Source organism: Echiichthys vipera (genome assembly GCF_963691815.1).
Source record: "Echiichthys vipera genome assembly, chromosome: 22".
NCBI classification, from domain to species: domain Eukaryota; kingdom Metazoa; phylum Chordata; class Actinopteri; order Perciformes; family Trachinidae; genus Echiichthys; species Echiichthys vipera.
In genome coordinates, this window is record NC_139847.1 from 19,041,907 (window position 1) to 19,067,936 (window position 26,030).

The 26,030-nt window shown below is 43.8% G+C and overlaps 1 protein-coding gene across 1 annotated transcript in view; it reads right to left on the minus strand.

Annotated features, from left to right (window-relative positions):
* Positions 1-2,979: 2,979 nt before the first annotated feature.
* Positions 2,980-26,030, minus strand: part of mtm1 (myotubularin 1) — a 37,921-nt gene continuing 14,870 nt past the window's right edge. Inside the window, exons 7-16 of the mRNA XM_083937200.1 lie at positions 24,764-24,847; positions 24,496-24,645; positions 21,917-22,102; positions 20,326-20,508; positions 20,046-20,201; positions 18,601-18,648; positions 16,044-16,136; positions 13,860-13,973; positions 13,554-13,730; positions 2,980-11,205 (exon numbers count right to left, since the gene is read on the minus strand). Of these exons, the coding sequence (XP_083793326.1) occupies positions 11,017-11,205; positions 13,554-13,730; positions 13,860-13,973; positions 16,044-16,136; positions 18,601-18,648; positions 20,046-20,201; positions 20,326-20,508; positions 21,917-22,102; positions 24,496-24,645; positions 24,764-24,847 (1,380 nt within the window). The 3' untranslated portion in view covers positions 2,980-11,016. The remainder of the gene's footprint in view (positions 11,206-13,553; positions 13,731-13,859; positions 13,974-16,043; positions 16,137-18,600; positions 18,649-20,045; positions 20,202-20,325; positions 20,509-21,916; positions 22,103-24,495; positions 24,646-24,763; positions 24,848-26,030) is intronic.

Here is a 26,030-nt window from a genome sequence, read left to right on the forward strand (position 1 = left end):
AGCTACATACTCACAGACGCTCACACACACAGACACGCTAACACATATACACACACACACACACGCACACACACACACACAGACACGCTAACACACACACACAGACACGCTAACACACACACACGTACTTAGACGACCTTTGGGGGTCGGACTAGAAAATCCCCTACTATAGGGGACCCCCACTTTCTGAATGTTTTTTTTGTGTATTTATTTGTTCCTTTCAAGAAAATGCCTATTCATCACATTGTACACACAATGATACATTCAATTCACTACTTCTTGACATACTCAGAGTGGGACAGTTTACTGCATCCCTCTGGGGTCAACACAAAGGCTGCCACCTGGAAGCCTGGGCTGACAGCCAAACATGAACATAGAGCCTGCTCACACTGTCCTTTTGGCCGCGGCCGAAACCGTTTTTTCAGCTAAAGCCTAGTACCTTTAAGCAGTGTGAGTGGACCCGCTCCGCGCTCAACTGCAGCCAGCGGACCGTCCACGGCCCGCTTGAAAGAGGTGGGCTTTAGCGGAGCCGTTTGCACATGTACGAGCATGAGCGTGCGCACGTGTACAAGCACGAGCACGAGGCCTACGGCAGTAGCGTTATGTGCGCCTGTTCGGACATGTAAATAGAAGGACGGACCATGCGCGGACATTTAACAACAACAACAATGGCGGTGAAAGGTTCACGTTGGTGTGGTGCGGAGGTGGAGTGTTTACTGCAGATTTGGTCGGATGAAAATATTCAAAAACAGTCGACAAGACGCACAAAAACTCAGAGGTCTATGGAAAGATTTGTAAACAAAGCCACACACATGCGATCAATGCGTGTGATGTGTTACGGCGTGATGGCGTATGGACAGCAAGAAGCATTGGCCGGCCCTGGCAGTGTGAGTACAAATGGGGCTGGGGCGCGGGGGGGAGAGGGAGGGGGGACAAGTACCCTAAAGTCCGGGTCTCGGTCCGGGAGGACAGTGTGAGTACGCTCATAGTCTATAGTAGTGAAGTCCAAATGAAGCTTCATGAAGCATGTTCTTTATTGTCTGAGTCCACTAGATGGAGCTCTGTGTTTAACACATCTGTTTCTCGGGAGGTGCTCTGGCCAAGGCTGCTGCTGGAACAGCTCCTCCAGGAGGACGCTGCTGTGTGACGCTCTGCACGTCCTCCCCCTTTTTCCTTCACCGACACCTGTTGGTTGTTGACTCCGGCTGGGGCCCAATCAAGGACGTCTCCATGGCAACTTGCTGTGTTATCCCGTTGACACTGTGGACTGAGACACCGGCTTTTTTTCCATATCCCGATTGAAGATGATTGATTGAACACAGTGTTGAAAACACACTTAATCAGCTTTCATTGAGCCCTTTTCTCTAAACCAAGAGCTCCATCTGGTGGACTCAACAAATACAACTAATGCTTCATTTGGACATCACTAGTCTATAGTGAATTATAATGCATTCATAATGCTTCAAGACATAAACATACAAAATGCCTACTAATGCACTTCATCAACAATCATAAACCATTAGAGTACCATGATTAATAAGTTAAAGTGTCTTGGATGCTCTTGACTAGTTATAATAGACTGATGGGGCTTATATTACATTATGACTACCTACACACACCTCAACAATCAGCTGTAGTAAGTGTGCTGCAGTAATATAGAATAGAATGACTTTAATGATCCCAGACTGGGAAATGATTTTGTAACAGCAACAGTGGGTCAGCAAATAAAACACTTTGTACATAACATACATAGAATCCAATATATACATATAGTCTATATACAGTGCAGTGTGCTATAAACAATAAACAATAATAATATATACAACAAAATATGCAGAATATACTATTACAATAATAAAAAAACAGTAGAGAGAGCAGAGTTCTCTGTCAGGCAGAGGTGAGAGAGTTACTATATACAGTGATGGAAAGATTTCCTGAATCTGTTGCTACGACAGCGAAGCTGAAGCAGCCTTCTGGAGAAGGTGCTCCGCTGTCTGACCAGTGTGAGTTGGAGAGGGTGGAGAGGATCCTCCATGATGGAGAACAGTTTTTTCAGTGTCCTCCTCTCCACCACAGCCTCCAGAGTGTCCTGTTTGCAGCCAATCACAGAGCCAGCCTTCCTGATCAGTTTGTTGAGTCTGTTGGTGTCGCTGGCTCCAGTGCTGCTTCCCCAACAAACCACAGCAAAGAAAAGTACACTGGCCACCACAGACTGATAAAAGATCTCCAACATCGTGCTGCACACGTTGAAGGATCTGAAGTCTGCTCATCCCCTTCTTGTAAACAGCTTCAGTGAGTATGGTAAGTATAAGTAATTGTCTGTTTTGTGGAGCACATATTGATGTTTGTTCATTCATTAAAATACTCCATGCTGCGTCATAAGTTATTAATATGCAAGACACAAACGCAGAATCACAGGAATGGCATTAAACACACTGAGTCCTTATAACAGCTGATTGTTGGTGTGTGTAGTAATACTGTTTTATAATCATTCAACCTGAAATTTAACTAGTCAAGAGCATCCAGAAGGCACTTATTATTATAAGTTAATTAATTAAGTCACATGTTTTATGACTGTTGACAGTGCATCAGAAAGCATTGTATACACATTTAAGAAGCAGGAATAAGAGCCATTTTACTTACACACACTCAAACCGATTCGTCAGTTATTAAAATATATCACAACTAATCATATAGTTGAATAAAGTAATTAATATTCTGTATATGTAGCTAAACTCGGCTCAATCTGCCTTAATTTTAAAGAAGAGTGAGCATTGTTCAAGAGAACTTTCTCCCCAACACACATTGTGTACACACTTTTCAGCATGTTTAGTGTTGGTATAATGAAAAGCACGACACACACAAATATCACATAATTCAATAAATGACACATGCAAGGAGCCAGAGTCAGAAATCCTTAAATTAATTTAATCAGTAATATTTACACAACAGGACCCATCCAACACACTGTGGAGAGGATCTAACATGATTCATAGAAATACATTTGAAATGTATCCTGATTTCACTTTCCCTTGTTGATGACAAAAAGATCCTGGAACACATTTCATGTGTATTTATTAAAAAGCAGGCTATATTATGAGACAAAACCCCTCAGACTACAACCCCCTACATTAATCAAAGAGTACATTTGAAATGAACAATGACAGAGTCCTTCTCAGACTGCTCACCACAGAGCCAGAGTGAATCAAAGAGCTAGAGATCCACCAGAGGAGTGAGAGGAAGGTGTCATGGTCTGTGATGCGTGAGCAGGGTCCAGAAGCTTCTGTCTTTCCTCCTGGGTTAGCGAGCACAAACCAAAGAAATGCCCTCAAAAATAGAACCAGACATTTTTACCAACGCAGCAGAAATCCACAATTTATACCAACAATTTCTGAACCAACATTACTTTCCTTTTTTTCTTTTTTATAAAACTGTAAGATTTGACACTACATAAAATAATTGTATTTTACAACAATAGAACTTTAGACAGTAAAATAGGTTTTGATTGAGGTAATTACATCATGGTGCTTGTACAAAGTAAAAAGTAATAAAAATAGATTTTTATCTGTTTTTTCCCTAAAAACACGACCAATGCGCACTTTTTTATGTTGCCGTCTGTTGTTTTACCTACAAACCTCCTAAAGGAGATCGAACCGTCCATAGAGGACCCCAAACACTTGTCAAAAGGATCCACTTGGTAGAACCTGTTAATTCACCTCCGTGGACATGGGGATCAGGTTGCACCGTGTAATATGCCCGCTCTGACCCACCCACCCACAGGAAGGAGTCATGTTTGAGATGTGACGTACTTGCAGGTAGCCAAAGAAGACCTCTGTGAAACCCTAGCACTCATGGAAGAAGGCAGCACTGCTCTGACTCTTTAAAGGCAGGTGACAGAAGGACAACGAACAGGAGCCAGGAACACTCGCTTCGCCTTTTCTCTTTCTGTTACTACGCGATCCATCCCCAACCAAAAAGAAGTTCATCCAAGTGTGTTATTAGTCAACTTATTTGACAATCCAAATAACAGAGTATACTCTCGGTTTATTATTAGATGTACTCGTTACATATATACTTTAATAAAAGTAAACTTAAGTAGAATTGACCTAAACTGACAAATGTACAGAAAAGTCCAAGTAGACATAGTTTACACTATATGTACTATATGTATATGTTAACTTATACTTTCATAAACTAAAAATTGAGTTAGAAGTACATAACTAGTAAACTAAGAAGTATACCTTAAGCTCACTAGATGCAGTAATAAATTAAACTTAGACAAACTTGTTGTGTACTCAAAGTGTACTGCTCTTATACTTTATTTTAACTTACAAGTTTACTTTTATGAACTAAAAATAACTATCCTAGCAGTATTAAAGTAGTATACTATTAGTGCATTGATATTGGTATACTTAAGTAAAGTTCAAGTATATTTTCCTTAGTTTACTTAATAAAATGAACTTGTTGTGTACTTCTTTTTGGTAAGGGATACCTCAGATCCCATCCATCCAGGTCCCATCCCTTGACTAAAAGCCAATCCTGACCCTGACCATCTGCGCTCAACGTCTAACCTCAACCATCTACGCACATATGGAGATTGGGTTTCCATTACTTATCAGGCAGCTACACCACTCCCTGATTTTCTACACTCACCGGCCACTTTATTAGGTACACCTGTTCGTCAACGCAAATGTCTAATCAGCCAATCACACAGCAGCAGCTCAGTGCATTCAGGCATGTAGACATGGTGAAGAGGATGTGCTGCAGTTCAAAGCAGCATCAGAACGGGGAAGAAAGGTGATTGAAGTGACTTTGAACGTGGTGTGGTTGTTGGTGCCTGACGTGCTGCTCTGAGGATTTCACAAACTGCTGATCTACAGGGATTTTCACCCACAACCATCTCTAGGGTTTACAGAGAATGGTCCCAAAAAGAGGAAAGATCCAGTGAGCGGCAGTTCTGTGGGAGCAGATGCCTTGTTTTAGCCAGAGGTCAGAGGAGAAGGGCCAGACTGGTTGGAGCTGATAGAAAGGCAACAGGAACTCAAATCTCCACTGGTTCCAACAGAGGAATGCAGGAATGCAGGAGAGCACACAACACCACCTACTTTCTACAGAGAGGGAGCAGCAGCAGAAGACCACACTGACACTTTATTAAGCACCAGGTGTGCCTAATAAAGTGGCCGGGGAGTGCAGTTGCCCTTGTGATAGCAGAAACAAAGCTCTGGCATTATCCTCTGGTCAGTCCTCAGAATAACATTTGTCTGGAAGGTGTGAAAGGATTAAGGATTTTTTTTGAACAAGTTTGATCAACCTCATTGGAAATCAAGAGTGTATAGTTGTTCTGAACATCCACTCTGGAAGGTGGAGTGAAGGGGGGAGATGTGATGAAGCGCAGTGGCAGCTTAACTCCAAGACCAAACTGTGAGTTGGAATACAGGTGGTCTCATTTTCTGCTGTTATTTTATAGAATTGGAGCACTTTTGAACAGTTACGCTCCACAGATCTCCATGTCAGGGCCTGGTCACATGATTTTGAGACACTGAAACTTCTTGCTAAGATACTTCTGCTTGCAAAGGTCAATACAGTGTCGCATCTGCCTCTGCGCAAAACTGTCTGAGGCTCTGAAATACAATAGAGAACACTGTGCACTAGAATGGTCAGGGAATGTACCTGAATATACATCGGACCTTCTGTATCTCTGCAGCGAACGCACTAATCTTAACTGGTTGGGGGCCAATGGGGTCCTTTAAAGTTAGACCAGAGTTTTTGTTTTTTCTGGCTAATATGTGAGGGGGTCCTCTGCACTCTGTAGTTACTTGCGGAATGCCTGCAGTGGCCGCCCACTTCAAACTGGCACAGACCCATAAACAACAGCATGGCTTCCTCCCAAATCAGAGCACACAAGGCTTTCTTCCTTTGAATCCTCTGAACTACGGAGCAGTCAATCTCAAACATGACCCAGGGTAGCGAGTGTACGTTTCTCTGAACAGGTGAAAGCGATTCACACAAGAATCAAGGCACAAATCTGGACATGAGCTGACACGCTTTGCAAAGTGACTTATTGCACCTCATCCACGGTTAACATGGTCACTGTACATACAATGCATCACTTCAATGCATCGCTCCTTCCAACTTGCTGAAAACCCAAAGTGAAATGCGTGGGAGTAGGAGTCTAACATTTCTCCTTCAGCAGGAAGGCTGCTTGTTTGGGAATTCAAAGATGCAATAGAGAGGTGGAGGAAATATTGAGTAGAAAGATTTCCAGAAGTAAAGTCCCTGTGTACATCATACAAAGTAGAGGCAACTAAAACCTCCATCTTAGATTGCATTCAAACAGACTAGCTTAATATTCATTTGTGAAGGAGGTTTTTATGAAATGTTACAAATATAGTGTCAGGTGGACATGATCTACAGTGGTGGTCCAAGTGGACTTCCAGGTGTATCTACCCTGTATTAGTCTGAACTCAATATTGGGAGCAGTTTTCCTATGGTACGGAGCCAGAGCACAGCACTTGTTGCAGTGTTAAAGCTAAACTGCGACAAGGACCAGGTCTGGAGCTCCTTTTAATAGATATCCATTGGGTTTATTCTTGTTTTCAGTGATGGACCCAACAGCTGGCATTGCCAAAATAACACAGTCATTCCATTTCTCTCTGAGGGATTAGGTCGTGCTGTTGACAGAAGGTATCACACTCAAATCCTCGATTTACAGTACTCCAGTCTTCAAGCCTGTTATTTATTAAGTGGCCTGTGTTGGAATAAAGTGCCAGAGACTGACTACCAGACTGAGGACAAATACGGTGGCAGAGAAGCGATTGTGATACGTTGTGACAGACTGAATGATACGGTACACACTGTCTGAGTGTGTCAACTGTTTTTAAACTAACCGAAATGGGAGCCCTTTGAGTTAGCAGCAAAATCCTCGTATTAGCAGGCAATTTGATTCTGTTCACACACACACACACACACACACACACGCGCACGCACACCCATGTGATGTCCTGAGTTTGACTCTGCTCACTGTAGACACCAGTTCCACGACAGCACCAAAACCCAAAGAGACAACTACTCAAGGATGTGCTTTTTGGACAGGTTGGTTTTTCATGTGTTCTTATTGGGGGATTCAATACAAGCCTATTTGAGCCAGGACAAAAAAGTCATAGTCAGAACTGGTCCTAATAATAATAATGAAACAATTCCTCATTTTAACTTGTTTGTGACTTTTTTTGTGACAGTGAATCAAATTGATGAGATGGCGCCAACTCATCGGTTTGAGAGTTTAATTAAACTGCTCACATAAAAAAACTAAATCGCACGACTGACTTAAAGTGAAATTCCGGCGTAAAATCATCTCAGGGTCTTTTTCGGAAAATACACTCATCAAATAAGCCATTGAGACAATTATTTTCATGCGACAACTATTAACAGAGAAATCCCTGAGGGTCGCTAACAGCTGGATGTGGCTAACACTGATTAGCTCGGAGCAGTACGGTGAAGGCATTCAAACGTCTTTTTTAACCACTAAATACTGCTCAAAATAACAGCAAACCTCTGCAGCAGCATGAGAAGAGTCCCAACACAGAAAACAAAGCACCAGTGGGCTCCTTCCTTTGGGATTGACTTTGGTAATCCACTTGAATGGACTTTACTATGAGAGGAGCTGGTACAGGGTCCAGTAGGTAAGTCTTTAAAACACTCTTTTAATAAACTCTGGGTTCACTAACTACGTTGTTGGTGCTTTGTTTTCTGTGTAAGGACTCTTCTCATGCTACTGCAGAGGTTTGCTGTTATTTTCAGCAGTATTAGTGGTTAAAAAAGACGTTTAAATGCCTTCACCGCACTGCCCCGAGCTAATCAGTGTTAGCTGCATTCCACCATTAGCGACTGTCTGGGATTTCTCCGTTAATATTTGTTTCACAGAAAAAATTGTCTCGATGACTTATATGATGATTGTATCTGCCCAAAAAGACCCTGGGATGATTTTACGCCAGAATTTCACTTTAATGTCACAATATAAACCTGGCACCTTATAATTTTGACATATCACATATATAATGTATCTATTTTCTTTTCTGGCAGGCATCATCTTCCATAGAGTTTTCCCATGTAAAAATAACTGCTAACAATTACTTTCCATATAAAATCAAGGAGTTTCCATAACTTTCCCTTTCATTCCGATTAATTGCACCATGCTAAAGTCTGGGGACATAAACAAACAACAATTTGCTACACAAAGCTGTAATCTGGAGTATAATAGTGCAGAGATGAGCACTCAGAGAACCAAGCAAGCAGCTGTAAACAAGTCTAGCCAATTACCTGAACCAATTAGATGTCTGGCAAATGGAAATACACAACAGAAACACTTTATTCACTGATTAAAACGGTTCTTTCTGGTGTAAAGAGTGACTCACATGATATCCAAGTTAAATGTGGGGGAAAAAACTCTCACACAAATCCAACAGCTGTCCAAAAGGCACATGTGCTATGGGACCACATGAGTTTCTAACATAGGACCTTTCAGTTGGGGTGGATAGAATATGTAGAAAGAGTCACGCTTACAAAAATGTTATTTACGGAGAGTGAGAGCTAACTGGTTTATTTCTGCTCACTGTCCCTAAAACCATGTGCTGGTTCAAACATCTTGGCGTGGTAAGGCTATCATGGACCTGGGCTGGTTTCTCCACCCGGGGTCTTTGTTTAGTGAGAACATGAGCACAAGAGGTGATCCAGGATCAGAGGCCAGCACCACTTCATGTCCCTAGATCGTCTTGAGCACCTGAAATGTATTTCAAACCCTATCAAAGCTGCATTCATAAATGTAAATTACTGATTACTCCTAACCAAACTCTGCCAGTTGGCTGGAACTGCATTTTCTCTCAGCGCCGTAGCTTAGGAAGTGCTGGGAAATACTGCTTAGGTGAGCTTAGCTGAGAGCAGTGGCAAAACACACGAGACCAACACAGCTCTAGCTTTCACCCGCAGGTGATAAGCAACTAATTCCACATCAATCAATCCAAATCTGACACACTTGATATATACACTTAGCTGGAGACGCACAGTGACTCTCACTGCAGCAGCTCAAAGCCTCCAAATCCGCTGCATGAGCTCTGCAGCGGTTCTAATCAATACCTCGAGGGAAAGGGCAGCACTCAGTAGCAGTGCAGCACAAAGGAAGAAGTGTGAGCGGTGAGAATTGTACAACATCCTGATTAGCATGTCGCTTTGTTCACACAGGACACTAACGCTTGTGTAGCAGCACGCAGGCAGGAGCTGAGCTGACAAAGACAGACGCATCGCAGAGCCGTGTTCTCACATCCAACTGGGGAATGTGCTGCATTTCCAACTAAATCTGATCTCAATTTTTCCCACGACGAGGCAAGCTTTGGGAGTTCTCGCCTTCCCTTTTTTTACACTTTAACCTATTCTTGTGTAGTTTGGTAAATTAATCTCTATTAGTGAGTGGAGTCAACTGAAAGGTGATCCGCCTTGTATGCTTCCGTCCGCCTGATGTAAATGGCATCATCCGCTCATGTCCACGAGGGTTAGGGCAGACGTTGCTGCTGAGACAGAAACAGGTCTCAAACTAACTTATATTATCTCCTAATCCATCTGATTTTAGATATGTTAGTATAATGTGTTCACGTTCACTTCCACCATTGCCACTAGTCTCCTAAAGGGAGACTAGATCCTGATCTCTGAGCTACATTGTATTTCACTCTCAGATCAGTCTGGTAACGTGCGACTGAGAAAATTTGGAGAAGTTTGCACAAGCGACCGAACCAATCAGTGTTGTTTAGAGGTGGATTTAAATGAGGAAGCGAGAAGAGACTGTTGAGTGTAAACAACATGGAGGCAGCCATGAGATGAGCAGCTATGGAGCAAGCTGCTCACTAACTCTTTTTTTCTCTGGATCCTTCTGTTGAATATGGACCGGGCTCCTGAAATTGGGCCTTTGATCTGTAAATTCATGTTACACAAAGGGAAAATATCCTTTACCCACATGTTGTTTACTTTCTGAGCTTTGCCTCCACGCTGTTGGTACGTCATACGCTTTGTTGATCTGATTGGTTGATTGGGCCAGTACATTCGCCCCTCTTCCCAAAAGATCTCCAAATGAAATTCCCAGATGGATATGCTGAGCAAATGGGAATCAATCCATCTGGCAGATACAGTTTATAAAAAAGGAGGGGCTGTGACAAAACACAGATACAGGAAATGACTGAGTTCAGACTGAATCTCTGACTACAGCAGCAACTGCCACCATCACACTGGGAAACGCACTTGGGTGGACCGCCAGATCGAAAGGATCTCATTAAGCTGTGATAGAACTGTGTGGGCGTCCTCGTGACCGGCAGTCTGCATAAGTTATATCGAGTATAACAGCCGCTTAACTCTGCAGTTGAAAGCTGCAGAAGGCTTGTGAAAAAGCTAGTGGGGAGACCTTTAGTCGAAATTTCTTTCCAATGTCAAACATAAACTAGAATAGATGAGAAAATCAGCATCAGTTTGACGTGGTTAGCCAAGCTTAGCAAAGAGAGTGGAAGCAGTAGGCAGTACATCTAAACGTGGTTCTGTGGCAATGCGATTAAAAAGATCAGCAGTTTTTCTGGTGTGTTTCCTCACAGAGAAAACCCCGAACACGGCTCTGCTCTGCTGCCTGTGTGAACGCATACACATCCACTGTGTGTCCTGTGTGTTCAAGCCCTTGGACTGAAAGCCACTGAATGTCTTTAAGGCTTCCCTGTATGGTGAGTGTTTGTAGAAAAGTCTTGTGACAAGGCTGTACTGTGACATATTGCATAAATCACCATCATCGCCTCTATGGTGTTAGAATTACCCATCAAATCTAAATCTTATTAGCATTCTTTGTTATCAACAGTTAGGACTGCACAATACTAATTAATTCCCTGCGTGTGTGAGAGACTGACAGAAATCAGAGTGAAGAGGACATAAGTGCAAGTCAACAAGTATATCTGAGAGTGTGTGTGTGTGTGTGTTTGTGCGTGCCACCAGCCCTCAGAGGGGAGTTTGTAGGTGTGTGTATTGCTGTGGGGGTGTGGAGGAGGTGGAGGAGGAGGTGTTGGGGGTGTTAGCCAGACGGGAGGGAGGAGAGGAGTCGGACAGCTGCAGCTCTTCCAGCTTCTTCAAGTACTCGTCTCTGAGGGCCAACAGCTCCTTGTAGCGCTGCTCCACTGGACTCTGCTGCTGCAACACACACAGACACACACAAACACACACACACATACAGACACACACAGACACACACACACAGACAGGCACACACAGACAGGCACACACACAGTTTCTACAATTGAAGGGAAAACATTTTCTCAAAATATTATCACTTTACTATTTTTTCTTTTAATAATGCCTTCCCATGATGTCACTTTTTCTCTAAAATTGCGACTTGATTACAGTACAGTACAGTGACCCTAAAGCTTGAGTTAAGACTGACTTACTTAAGAAACCGTCTCTGTGACTAATCTGTGATGACTCTGTGATCTGTGACTAAGGGCGTGATCACACTGTCCTCCCGGACCACAACCTGGACTTTAGGGTACTTGTCCCCCCTCCCTCTCCCCCCCGCGCCCCAGCCCCGTTTGTACTCACACTGCCAGGGCCGGCCAATGCTTCTTGCTGTCCATACGCCATCACGCCGTAACACGTCACACGCATTGATCGCGTGTGTGTGGCTTTGTTTACAAATCTTTCCATAGACCTCAGAGTTTTTGTGCGTCTTGTCGACTGTTTTTGAATATTTTCATCCGACCAAATCTGCAGTAAACACTCCACCTCCGCATCACACCAACGTGAACCTTTCACCGCCATTGTTGTTGTTGTTAAATGTCCGCGCATGGTCCGTCCTTCTATTTACATGTCCGAACAGGCGGACATAACGCTACTGCCGTAGGGCTCGTGCTCGTACACGTGCGCACGCTCGTGCTCGTACATGCGCAAACGGCTCCGCTAAAGCCCACCTCTTTCAAGCGGGCCGTGGACGGTCCGCTGGCCGCAGTTGAGCGCGGAGCGGGTGCACTCACATGGCTTAAAGGTACTAGGCTTTAGCTGAAAAAACGGTTTTGGCCGCGGCCAAAAGGACAGTGTGATCACGCCCTAACACTTCCTTTCAATTATGGAGAGATGACACAGGAACACAGGAAAGTTTACATTACTAGAAAAACCAACTGATAACTATATCTGTACGATATGGGAAAAAATGAATAAAGCGATACATTTTCACCATTTCACTATATACGAAAATGTAGCTCTATATTTCAAAATCTCCTTTAAAAGAATCCCATGAAATCTCACTTTTCCCCTTTACTGTTTTTTCTACAATCCCTGCAGATTATATACCATTCTTGCTTAACTTCACAGGTGATTCCTCCAAAACATTTTATATTTACATAGTGAATAATCACAATTGAGTTGAAATAAGACTATTTCTATTATAGACAATTTTTTTTTCAAACTGCAAAAGCAATCTTTATAATAAAAACAATGGGCAATATAGAACAGAGCTGCTAAGGTCTCAATTAAGGGGGGATGGGGGGTGGCTAGGGGGTGAGATCTGCAAAAAGTTCTATACTAGTTTGGTACGGTGCTGCACTGTTGTCGGAGGCCCGGTTTTCAATTTATTTCTGCTGTGCACGCTGAAAGTGCCGCAATGGACGGAGAACAGCTGATTATGAAATGATAACAACTTATCTAAACGAGACGTCCTCATTTCCCTAAGAAACCTAAATATATCTGATGTTGTAGCTAAACAGGCCAAATAAGGAGGGAATTACTCTAACTACAGTGTGTGTGTGGCATGTTGACATACTGGGAGTCCGCTGGTGCAACGATCAGATACCTGGATCGGATATCCGCTCTGATATTGACTCACTTCTTTTCTATTAATATCATACACAGCAATAGAGTTACAGCGATCTAGTCACTTCTATTCTATGTTTGCAAAAGCGGTTACATCATCAAGCAGAGCACGCACAGCAGCAAGTGATGAGCAAACACAGAGACAAATGGAGCAAGTGCCGGAACGAGCCAAGTCTGTTATTTGGAAATTTTCAAACTTGATATGCCAGCAAGTCCGACTGCAAAATGAAATATCTGCAACGCCAAAGTTGCAAGGGGTGGTGATAAACACTTTGTTCGGTATTGGCTGATACGCTCAACCCAGGTATCAGTATCCAACTGGATCGGAAAAAACAGGATAGGTGCAAATCTAGTTTTTTCAGGGACACAGCTTGTTCCATACATTCTATGAATAAGTGTGGACAGAGAGCGTTGATGTGGTGCGACAGTCTGACGCTCGTGTGCTGTTAGGACACGATGTGACACGGTGGATATCATGAATATCGTTTTCCCTCCCTTCTGCACCTAGATGCCGTGCGGAATTGGTTGGTGAGTGTGTCTCACATCTATTTCAGAGATATATCGAGTATATTGGATATATCACACAGCCGTACTGATACCCAATAAGATCGGTGGCCCCTGAAGCTCCCCCCTGTGCAGGTCACAGTACATTATAACAAACACACAGGCAGTCCTACCTGTTGTCGTATGCGTGGGTTCCAGCGGATGTAGTATGTTACCCACAGCTCTAGGTGGCGCATGCTTGCAACGGGGTAGAGGACCCTGCCGGACTCCGGAGTGTAGAAAGGGTTTAAATACATTTCCATCTTACTGTTGACCAGAGACCACAGAGACACCGTCTTCGACCTCACCTCCTGCACATCAAAGATGGGGAACTGTGAGACATTTAAAGATGAACTGCACCGAAAGATAAAATCAAAGCCTGCGTGCGTGCATGTTGTAAGGCAACTTGGAGCAGACAGTTGTTTTATGGTCCATCTTACATGCTGGTCGCGTGCACTCTCACAGTTGTAGAGGAAAGTCCCGAAGCAACAGCTGTAGAGATGATCCAGGATTGTCAGCAGGAGGCGCTCATTAAACTCAAAGGCTGTAGGAAACTTAGAGGAGGAGAGAGGAGAGAGCAGAGGAGTTACAAATTCTGCCTCAATCACACAAGGATCTCTGTTTTTGCCTCCTCATGGCCCTTTTTTGTCACAGTGCAATTATTAGGTTCACAACGAATAGATGTTGGTATTAACAATGCTGCCTGAAAGTATATGAACACCATCACTTTTTCCAGACTTTGTTGCATTATAGACTCAATTTAAAATATATAAAAGCCATTTTATCCCTCATCTATCTACACACAACATATCAAAATAACAATGACATGAAAGAACAGATTGTTGGAAATAATGGCCACATCAGGCTGCAGGCCCACATCAGGCTGCAGGCCCGCTGCAGCCCACATCAGGCTGCAGGCCCACATAGGGCTGCAAGCCAGCTGCAGCCAACATCAGGCTGCAGGCCCACTGCAGCCCACATCAGGCTGCGGGCCCACTGCAGCCCACATCAGGCTGCAGGCCCACATCAGGCTGCAGGCCCACATCAGGCTGCAAGCCCGCTGCAGCCCACATCAGGCTGCAGGCCCACATCAGGCTGCAAGCCAGCTGCAGCCAACATCAGGCTGCAGGCCCGCTGCAGCCCACATCAGGCTGCGGGCCCACTGCAGCCCACATCAGGCTGCAGGCCCACATCAGGCTGCAGGCCCACATCAGGCTGCAAGCCCGCTGCAGCCCACATCAGGCTGCAGGCCCACATTAGGCTGCAAGCCCGCTGCAGCCCACATCAGGCTGCAGGCCCGCTGCAGCCCACATCAGGCTGCAGGCCCACATCAGGCTGCAGGCCCACATCAGGCTGCAAGCCCGCTGCAGCCCACATCAGGCTGCAGGCCCACATTAGGCTGCAAGCCCGCTGCAGCCCACATCAGGCTGCAGGCCCGCTGCAGCCCACATCAGGCTGCAGGCCCGCTGCAGGCCCGCTGCAGCCAACATCAGGCTGCAAGCCCGCGGCAGCCCACATCAGGCTGCAGGCCCGCTGCAGCCCACATCAGGCTGCAGGCCCACATCAGGCTGCAGGCACACATCAACATCACTACACTCTTTAGGTCTGATTTCCTAAGGGACTTACAAGAGATACTGAAATCTCCCTGCATTTGATTTGATCTCTTTGAGAACTGAGGGTGGGATTAGATTTGCATGTAAATGACAGTGGTCCAGTATGGAGCAGGTGGTTGGATAAACAGCTTTGACTTAACAGGTTTCTCCTCCTGACCAATTCTTACATAGAGTTCCAGTGGAAATTCAGTCCAGAGATTCAGCCTGTAAAGTGACCCATCCACCTCTGCTGCCAGATAGTTTAAGGCTCACTTGATCCATCAGACCCTTGATGACTCACTGCTGTTTATCCAACCACCTGCTCCATACTGTACCAGTGTCATTTACATCTTTACATCTGATCCGTTCAAATGCAGAGAGGTCTCAGTATCTCTTCTAAGGGTCCCTGAAAATCAAAAATAAAGTGTGGCGATCTTGTTGAATTACTTCCAGGTGCTTTAACAGCGTACTGAGTAAACGGTTCATAATAATGATGTTTCAGTGTTTTGATTTTTTATACATTTGCTAAAATCATGATGTATTATGTGTAGATTGATGACGAATGAGATGGATTTTTATCTCATTTAAGTTGATCTATAAAGCAACAAAGTTTGGAAAAAGTGACGGGGTTCACATACTTTTTCACAGCACTGTAGGTGATCTGAGTGAGGGGCTAAAACACCAAAACAACATTATTTCCAGGATGTCTGATCACTGTAATCATTATCCAGGTAAATGGAAAACTAGAAACTAAATCTCCAGGTTTTCCAGAACGTGTGAGAACCTTGATATTATTTATATTCCGTCCTTTTGCACTTTGAGCTGCTGCACCTACATGAACTCAAACAGCAGTCTTTACAGGGGGCTTGTTTGTGAGCGAGGATTATATTCAATTAAATCTAAACTGCTGGCTCATGAAATAGATGTGGAAAAAAACCTTCCAATGTCATCTCAATCTAAATGGGTATTTTATAGCGACCACAAGACAAATGACAGAAATACACCTGGATGACTCAGATGTGCTCAACATACCTGTTTAGTCATCTGCCATACGCAGTCGATGAACTGAACGAAGATGGGTGATCTGTCCTGATCTGCATGGTTCTTGTCACCGTGACCTATCCTCTACACACACACACACACACACAGAGAAAATCTAATGATTAACAGGAAGGTAAACAATTTTTTTGTCAATTGAGTCATTTCTTGCATAGATGCCAAACTGAACAATTTGAACATTGCTTTAAAATGGCTGACCCTGCAGCTGACCCGTGGGCACCGGAGGAGGTGCGACCGGCAGCAATGCCTACCAGGTGATTCCATCTCCCTGTTATCTCTACTGAAGTTCTGGTAACCCAGTGACTCCAGAGCAGTTGGAGTCCAGGGAAGACTGGAGCACAGTCAGGAAAGACTGGTTGACGACAGGGAAAGTCCGCACCGGGAGTGGGCGGCTAGTTACCCAACCCACTAGTACCCCGGAGGGACACCCAATCATCACTACGAAGAATCCTAAGAGAATACAACCCGCAGGCCCTCTGAGAGGCAGGGTAAAAGATGGGCCTAATAGGACGGACAACACGGCAATGACAGCAACGTAACAGACGACAAGACGAACTCCAGAACTACAGGAAATGAGGAGAAGACCCTCCGGAAGTGTGCCTGCAAATGGGAGAAATTGACCACATTCAGGGGGTTGTGAATCCACCAGGGGAAGCGAAAGTGTGGGCAGAAGGGCCAACAGCAACCTTGCACTGCCCTGGTAGGTGAGACAAGAGGGACCAAAAGCCAGGTCGAAAACAACAGAGCCAATGGACCCAATGTTGCAGAAGGCAAAGACGGCACAGATGAAGAAGGCCCACTGGTGGAGGACGAGCCCCCATGTGAGCTCCTAGACCCAGTTGCCACCAACTCACACAGAGCAGAGCCAACAGCAGAGACCAAGAATCCAACTAGAAAGAGCAAACTCAAATGGCCAAAGTCAAGTGAGGCAGAGGCAGGGCGTTTGCTAGACACAGATGTGGTCAAGAAACTGGGGTAAACATTGTGAGGAGGTGTCGAAACCAAGCTCAATCAGGTTAGGGACATCTTGAACCAGGTCTGCAAGGACAGGACCTCCAACCAGAAGACCACACAAAGAGAGAAGGGAAGGAGGGAAAAGGAGATTGACCATCTAGTGCGAAGGCGCCGGCAAAAGTTGGAGGTAGGCATCGCTAGGGGCTGTGCCATCTCTCCCATTTTGTTTGTGGCAGCATTTGAGGTGATCCTAATCGGTGCCAGGCAAACGATTGGAGGGATCAGGGTCCCAGCTGGGAAGAGACTACCCCCACTGAGGACTTCATGGACGACGTCACGAGCCTCCTTCAGACCACAGCATGTACATCAAGACTGATGTCGTGGGCTCGAATGAGGATCGAGCCCTCAAAATCACGGAGCCCGTCTCTCAGAAGAAGAGTCAGAACCGACAGCACCAGCTTCATCGTAGGGGGAGAGGAAATTCCACTCCTTTCTGAGAAACCCATAAAAAGCCTTGGGAGGCAATACACGGCAGAACTTTTGGACAAACAGAAAGGGAGGACCGTGTTAAAAACAGATCTCAGAAGGTAAGTACAAAGTCGGGTGCTACTCGTTCATACTTTACAGAAGATTGATGTGGGCGCTGAAAATGAGTCAAATCCCCTCATTCGCCATAAGTAAGATGGATGGAAAGGCCAGCTCATTCATCAGAAAGTGGTTGGGGCTGCCACGATGCCTATCTGAAACGGGCCTGTTCGGAAGGAACACCCTCCAACTCCCTCAAACTTAAAATGGAATGCCCAAACTGAGGTCAACAGAGCCATCAGTAACTTGCAACATCAAGAGATTGTCGGCAGAGTCCAGGCAGGAAGGGCAGGCCTAGGGTGGGGAGAAGCACCATGGTTCTGGTCCAAGGCCAACCGCAAAGAGAAGAAGAAGATGGAGGCGGCAGAGGTGACAAGGTTGGAGGAGAAGCGCTATAGGACCAAGGCCGTGTCACAGTGCCGACAAGGAAGCTGGACAACCTGGAAAGGAGTCATCGAGGCCGCCTACGATTGAAAAAAGGCCAAGTACTCAGAGTTGGCTGCTGACTGCCGGATGGCTGGCTGGAAGACCACCATCTATCCAGTGGAAGTTGGATGCCGAGGCTATGTTGGGCAGTTAACCACACACCTTCTGAGGGACGCAGGAGTGGCAGGAGTGACAAGAGGGAGCCTGAAGAAGGCACCAAAGAGCTGGCAGAGGAGCTGAGAAAGGAAGCTTTTGGCTCAGGTTAAGAAGGGAAGACAAGTGCTTGGGAACAAACAACTAACCCCAACAACAGCTGCAGGGGGGAACACCTATTAGCTGCAGGGGGTGGCAGGGTGACGTTCCTGTCACTGCTGCACCACCAGGAGATGTTTCCAGCATTAGAGGAGCCAAACGTTGGTGATTGGTGGTTCCTGGCTGATGACCCTGCAGCTGTACCACCGGCAGCAATGTCTAGCAGGTGATTCCATCTCCCTATTATCTCTACAGTATTGTACATGGATTCAACACACAAAGCTTAAGTAGATCATTCTAAAGAATTACTTACTGAGGCAAACTTATGCCCAAAGCTGATCCATTCCTTCTCAATCAGCACCTGAAACAACACAACAAAAATCAATCAATTACTTTGAAGGAGAGTAAAAACACACACACAGGTTCAATTAAAGCTGACTGTGCTGCTGATGTGGATGAGAAGTTTCCTTCTATTATCATGTTTGGGCAGTTATTGACCTGGAATAAGAGCCAGAGCGACATATTGGTTGATCGATATGTATCACAGACAGATTGGTATCCGCGCATATGTTGTTTTCTGATATGCTCCGAATTGAAAACCTTTTTTACAGAACATATAACGTAGTGCAGAATGCTTGGGGTGATTTTTTTTTGGGTTCTTTTGTAAACTTTATTGAAACACATTCACTACTCTACTTCCGGTCCATCCCCTATATGTTCCCCTCTTAAATCCATACACACACACTATCATATTACACTTCTGCTCTTACTACAAGCCTGACTTAGAAGTTGGAAGTTCCCGATTTCTGATTACAAGTGAACGCAGCATAACCATTGACGAGTTCCACCGACAGACCAGCCGGTGTCAGCAGCGTGGCGTGGTGGCATATCTGCATTTAGGGAGTGTTTCCACAGACACACAGATTGAAATACTCTGCAAAAGGAAAAAGTGGGTCATATGATCACTCTTTGATGGATAGGAACTTAAAAGACAATTAAAGAGACGAAAATCTTATGGATTATATCTTTAAATGTCAGCATTAACTGATACTACCATGATGTTTATGTAGCTACTTATTATTATTTTTCTATTCTTTATTTTTTCAGTGTTTATTCCTAGAAATGGTTGACAATCTAATATATATTGAATGTATAATGCTTAATAATGTTAAATACTATTTTAAAAGTTATGTGTGTAAGATATTAGTCTTCTGAGAACTTTGCAGAGTCATGTCAGTGCACGATCCACATAGAAAAGGTCCATCTTCATTCCTGCTCAAAATTGTCCTACATCAGCCGTCACATTGGCAACTGGTGAATTCTTCCTGTCTTAAATCAGTACCAGCCTCAATAATTCCAGTGTTTGACAAAAAGAATTTAAGGAATCATGGTTTTCATGCGTTTCCAACGCACTGTAGCAGATTGCCTGAATGTTCTTTTTTAAGTTTGCCAGTCTGTGTTTAATCAGACAGTTTAATGGTTAGGTTCGTATTGAAAGGTCAATCCCCACATGGATAAATTAATCATTGTTAAAAGGTGTTACAAATCACCAGACAGAAGGATCCCAATTAAACAGCAATAATCAGATCCCCAATGCAAACTCGGTTTAAATCATTGTATCACACAATGAGCTACACTCAGCATCAGAAAATGTCTTTAAATAATTGTCCAAAAAGGTCCAAATTATGTTCTCCAAAAGAAACAGAACAAAGTTCAATCAAGATCACTTATTGGTTTAAAGCACAACAAACTAACTACCTGGAATCCTCTGAGAGTGCGGTAGTGACTGTCCAGCATCAGCATGGCCAGAGAGGTGAGCTGAGCAGTCCGGTCCCAGCCGTCACTACAGTGAACCAACACAGAGTTCCCGCTGGAAACCTTGTCTGCTACTTGGATGGCTCCCGACAACACCAGCTGCACACACAGAGGCACAATTTAGAAAATGCTTTGGCCTTTGATAAAACAAGTAATGGCAGCACTTAATACTTCAAATGATAATGTACACCTAGATGAGAAAATGAAACACTCTGTTTCTCACCTTAACATGTTCTAGCCAGTGTGTGGACTCTAGACTGGACAGCCAGTGAGACTCCTCCACGTTGGGGTAGACGATGTCTTTGAGCTTCTTCAGGGATTCCCTCATGACGTGGATATTCTGGATGTCCAGGAAGATGAGCTCTGCGTTTTGGTACTCATCACCCTCGTAGCCTCCTCCTGTAGCCTGGAGATATAGCAGACATTAAGATAAAAAATAATTTGGGGCGGCCGGTGGCTTAGTGGTTAGTGCAGTCGCCCAATGAAAAGAGGTCCTGGAGGCAGCGGCAGGTTCAACTCCTGTGGCCCTTTGCTGCATGTCTCCCACTCTCTCTCTCACCCCATTTCCTGTCTGTCCTACATAATAAAGGCTCGGAAAACTGCAACAATAAAAAAAAATATATATATATTTTTTAAAATAAGGTGAAACAAAACCTTGTTCTGAGACAGAAACGGGAAGTGCGTACTGATTAATTTAACACATGGACGCATTAGAGGAAGTATGGGGCCAACAAAAGCATCCAGGCTCAATGTCTGGATGACTCTGATGGTGCTAGATAAATGCTCAGGGGCCATCACAATCAATAGGAATCATCCTCTGAGGACAATACTGAAAACACCCATATTAAAAAATGCCACGGCGGTTTGGCCAGCAGTTGACAAGAGTGTGTTAATCTGTTTAAAAGTGTTCAACAGACTGACCAAATGACTGGTGGCTATGAGATAAATAACATCTAAAACAGTTTCGAATGTTTGATGACTCATCCTGAACTCAGGGGCGTTGACAAAAGTGTCATCCAATTAAATGAGACTATGGGCGACAAGCTAGCTACAGCAGTCATAACACCAAACTTCACTGTCAGTTGGTAGACTGATGGTCGTACTAGCTAACAGATTACAGTAAGAGATGGGATGAGATGTGTGTATGGATAATGGGACATAAACATCTAACGTTAATATATTCAGAGAATTTGGGGTTACAGTATGTAACCAATGTTTTTGTTTTCCAAACAAAGTGGCTGAGGTCTAATTCAGGGAGGATTTCAGCCAACTCAGTGCGGCTGAAAGCGGGCAGTGCATGTTGACTTTAGACAGTGTGTGAGCGAGGATTAAGGGACTGGGAGGCCGGGCACATCAGATGCAGTTGGTGGTGAAAATTCTTCATTCAACCATGCAGAGGAAGAGAACGCCATTCGATGACGTGATCAAATGAATAAGCTCAAACTATAGAAGATCGTGTGGGAAACATGAGTTTTCTGTTTGTTTCATTCAAAGAACCTTATTGGCCAGTTTTCTGGACGTTTTAAAACTACATGATTGTTCATTAATTGAAAAGATAATGGACAGATCATTATTTGTAGCCCAAATTCTCACTACTTTAAAAAAGGACATCATCATGCCATAATATTTAAACCATACAAAAACTACCAAATACAGTGTTTTATAAACCAACAGTAACGTGAAAGCTTTCTCACAAGAAAGTCTCCATCTGTTACTTTCCATTTCCCTCTCAACTAGTGTTTCAGACAGCCTGATGCAGGTGACAGCGTGACCTGCTGAGTCTGTGTCTGAGAGTAAGTCCTCTCCCTTCTGACCTTGTTGGCCACGGCGTTGACGCTGGGCCGAGCGTCATAGATGGTGAGCTTGGTGGTGTCGTTAGCCTCCCTGATCAGGTCCAGGTAGCGCTCGTCATCCTTGTTTCTTTTACCGGACATGCCGACCAGAGGCTGACTGCAGCGGACGATCACTGCCTGGTTCTCCCTGTGGATCCATGATAGAACCTAAAACACAAAGAGCAGTCAGTACTGCAGGACACAGACTCATTGGCGGGTAGCTTGGCATGGCAACAAAGTCTTCCAGGGTGACAGATGTGAAAGAATGAAACAAAGCACAAAGCAAAGAAGACTGCTTTGAGGCAATGGGCACCACAGGTAATGCTTATGTGATGTGAGCTTTAAGCGTCATAATTAGTGTGTTTACATGCACATCAGTAACCCGAAAATGGTCTTTCCCCGGTTAAGGGAATAATTGGATTATTGAAGTTTCTCTCGTTTACGTGAAAAGGGGGTCGTATGGGAAAATGACAGAGTAACTCAACCTCCGGTACAGCGCTCCATCAACATACAGCTGGTCGTAATACAGCATTTTTTCCGGCTCACTTTTGTCAAGATCACAAACAGCCGACTTTTCTTCCTAGTGCTGTTGCTTCCTGGTTTATTCTATTTGCGGGTCAAATGCCACTGCCACAGAGTGGGGAGGGGGAGTTATAACTGACGGAACATGCGCAGACGCGAAACCCATGAAGGCTTCAATAATCGGGGTACTGAAGGAGTTCTCTAGGTCTGTAAATCGGGGTATGATAACTCTGATTTTACCCAGGGTACGGTGTTTACATGGTGTTTAAGAAACTGGAGTATGCCTTTAACCTTAATGTAATCAGGTTTTTAAACTGCATGTAAACGCACTGGTCACATTTTCTTCTTTACAAACTCTGATCAAAAAACAACAAAGTTCACTCATTTAAAGCAGAACCAAGACTCCCTTCAGGCTGTGTACTGCATCAAACAATCTCTGCATATCAAATAGTCTGGTAGTGAGGGTTAGTCCCTGGTTGGGGTTAAGGAGATAAGATTTGTTTGCAGCCTGAATGGAAGGACTGTCTTTGACAAAATAGGCTCAGATTGACTCTCTATTGTAGCTGCAGATTGACTTTAGATGGTGAGCCAACAATGAAATGATAGTAGTTCTAGAACAGTTCAGTAGGGAAAATGAGGAATTGTCACATTCATATTTCCCAACACTGTGCTGCACATGTTCCAGTTACTAACTGTTACCAGGGCGAGCAAACCAAACTGCAAACAGTTTTCTCAGGTTTACTTTTGATCTATATTGGCTATAGTCATTTTTGCATTTGAATATTTATTTTATATAGCATGCCATCCTGTACATCCCACTCAAAGGACAATGCTGGTGTACCTCTACGATTCCCACAAACAAACTGAAACAATGATGGATTGATCACAGCCTGAGTATCTTATTTCTCTGTAGTACACAACTTTAAACTCAAACAATTGATCTCATGCATGCTAGAGCTCAGCAGTGTGGTTCTGGAAAAGACAATACCATCTGCATCAGGATTGAGATTACAAGCCATAATGTGTTAACCATCAAATGTATATTTAACAAGAGCTACGACATTGTAATATGATGGTTTATGCTCCTGTTGAAGCCATGGGTCTGTAGGATATCAACCTTGTTTTAAGTAAGTATTGTACCTTTGCCTAATTTTTTTCAAATTCGTTTTTGTGCCATAAAATGTTTTATAGTCATCTTGTAGCTGGATAGCTTAGTTCAAGGCTTAAAATTCTTTATAGAGGGGCGCCCAGTAGATCACCTGGTAGAGCATGCTGAGTCCTCGCCACTGCACCTTGGGTTTGACTGTACTAAGAAATCAAGGCATATAAGCCAAAACAAAACCAAAACTCTTCATACAAGGATTTCCTGAAACATCGATGGGAGTAAACAAATGAGGAAATCCCTAACCCGACTCCGCCAGATGGATTGATTTGCATAGTTCTCCTTTGCTCAGCAGATCCATCTGCGAACTCTCCTTTGGAGATCTTTTGGGAAGGGGCGAAAATACTGGTTGCTGATTGGATAAACCATCTGTCACCAACATACGGGCAGAAGTTGGTGACAGAAGCGTATGACGTACTAACAGCGTCTAAGCAAAGTAAACAACACATGTCTGTAAAGGATATTTTCTTTTTGTGTTTAACGTGAATTTACGGATCAAAGGCCCAATTTCAGGAGCCCGGTCCATATTCTACAGAAGAATCCAGAGAACAAAGAGTTAGTGAGCAGCTTGCTCCATAGCTGAGCTCATGTCATCTGGGGAAGCCTCCATGTTGTTTACACTGAACAGTCACTTTTCGTTGCGTCACACTTCGAGCCGCCTCAAAACCAACACTGATTGGTTCGGTCGCTTGGAAAACTTCTCCAAATTTTCTCTGACGCATGTTACCAGACTGATCTGAGAGTGAAATACAATGGAGCTCAGAGATCAAGATGGTCTCACGATGCTAGAAAATTCCGCCTGGAGCTGTTCAAAAAGTTGGCAGTCACTGGCAAGCTCTACATGGTTCCTTTTTATATGGATCAGTTTTGTGCTCACCGGGATGCGTCCTCTTGACCTGAAGGCGGCCACTCTCCTGAGATCCTCCTCTTTACTTTTAAAGGGTACGGCCAACACAGTGGGGTAGGTGTCACACAGCTCATAGTTCTTGTTGATGAATGTAATACGCCACTTGTTATTCGGTAAGCCCTAAAAAAGACACAGACCATCATTTTTTACTGATGTACAGTTGTTGCAGGTACTGATCTGAAACAATAGCAGCAGTGTAACAGTGAAGTTGTAATGCTGCACCTCTCTTCCTCCTTACCTGCCGTCTGAACTCCTCTATAGGTTTGTAGATGTCCCAGCCGTTCTCCCCGTACTTCTCCTGAGTCACATATGCAAACAGTGGCTGCATGGAGGGGAGAGAAGGACACTTTTCATTTACACACTACAGTAGTATTATAGCAGCAGCACAGTGACCCTGACGGAAGACAAGAGTATCTAACCACAAGTCATGTTTTGTCCGATTCTGGGGTACGTTCTCCACGCTAACTATTTCAGAGTATTCTTTTAATGATCCCCTCAACAGAGAAACACAGAAGTCACCTGGATAATGGAACAATTATGTAGGTTTAAGTTCTGACCATTAGTTTGATTTATTGGACCTTTTTTCTGTACGTTTGGTGTGTTGGATGTCTCAACTACAGATTATTTTGATGATCAATTGATCTGACAACTTTTCTTCCATTTAGTCTGTACAATGTCTGAAAACAGCCTGAAGACATTTGATCTCTTCATATGTCATTTATCCAAACAACAGTAAAAAACTCAAAGATATTCAGTTTACAGTGATAGAAATAAAAGAAAGCAGCAAATCTGAGACATTACAGAAGCTGCTACTTGATAAATGACTCATAAATAACTGATTGTCTAAATCATTGTTGCTTTGTTTCACATTCCAGCCCAGACCCTGAATCTGATAAATGTATTAACAGATTTTTACAGATCCAAATATTTAGCTTCTAGTTACTTATAGTAGAGCATGCAACAACATTTTATAGGAAGATTTCACCCTCAAAATGATCATTTGCATACCAATAACCCACTGAGTGTTGTCTTGAATTCTTGAAGAAAACATTGTTTTTGTTGCATGTCTCCATAAAGAGGTCTGATTATATAGAAGTCAATGAGAAAATGAGCCAACTTCTCACATGATTTATTACCCCAGTTCATGGTCCCGATCACTAGTTTCAAGCCTTCTTTAATACAGCATGACGTTCATTTAGTAAATGATGTCCCTATTTAGAGTAAAATTGACAATAAAGCAGGGGATTCTTTAGTGGGGCTACCTTGTGATTAACAAGTGCGTGACACTGTGTACATGAAAATAGCCACAAACTTGTTTTGGGTGTTGTCTTGTGTTCATACCTCTTTAAGATAATTATAACATTTTGGTCGCTTAGAAAGGTCTCGATTAGCATTCGGTTGCACCTTGCTGACATGTTAGCTACCAAACATTAGCTGGTAACTTAAGAGGAACTGCTGGTTTTTAACTGCCTTTGTGTCACTGCAGCACAAATGAAAGTATTTGA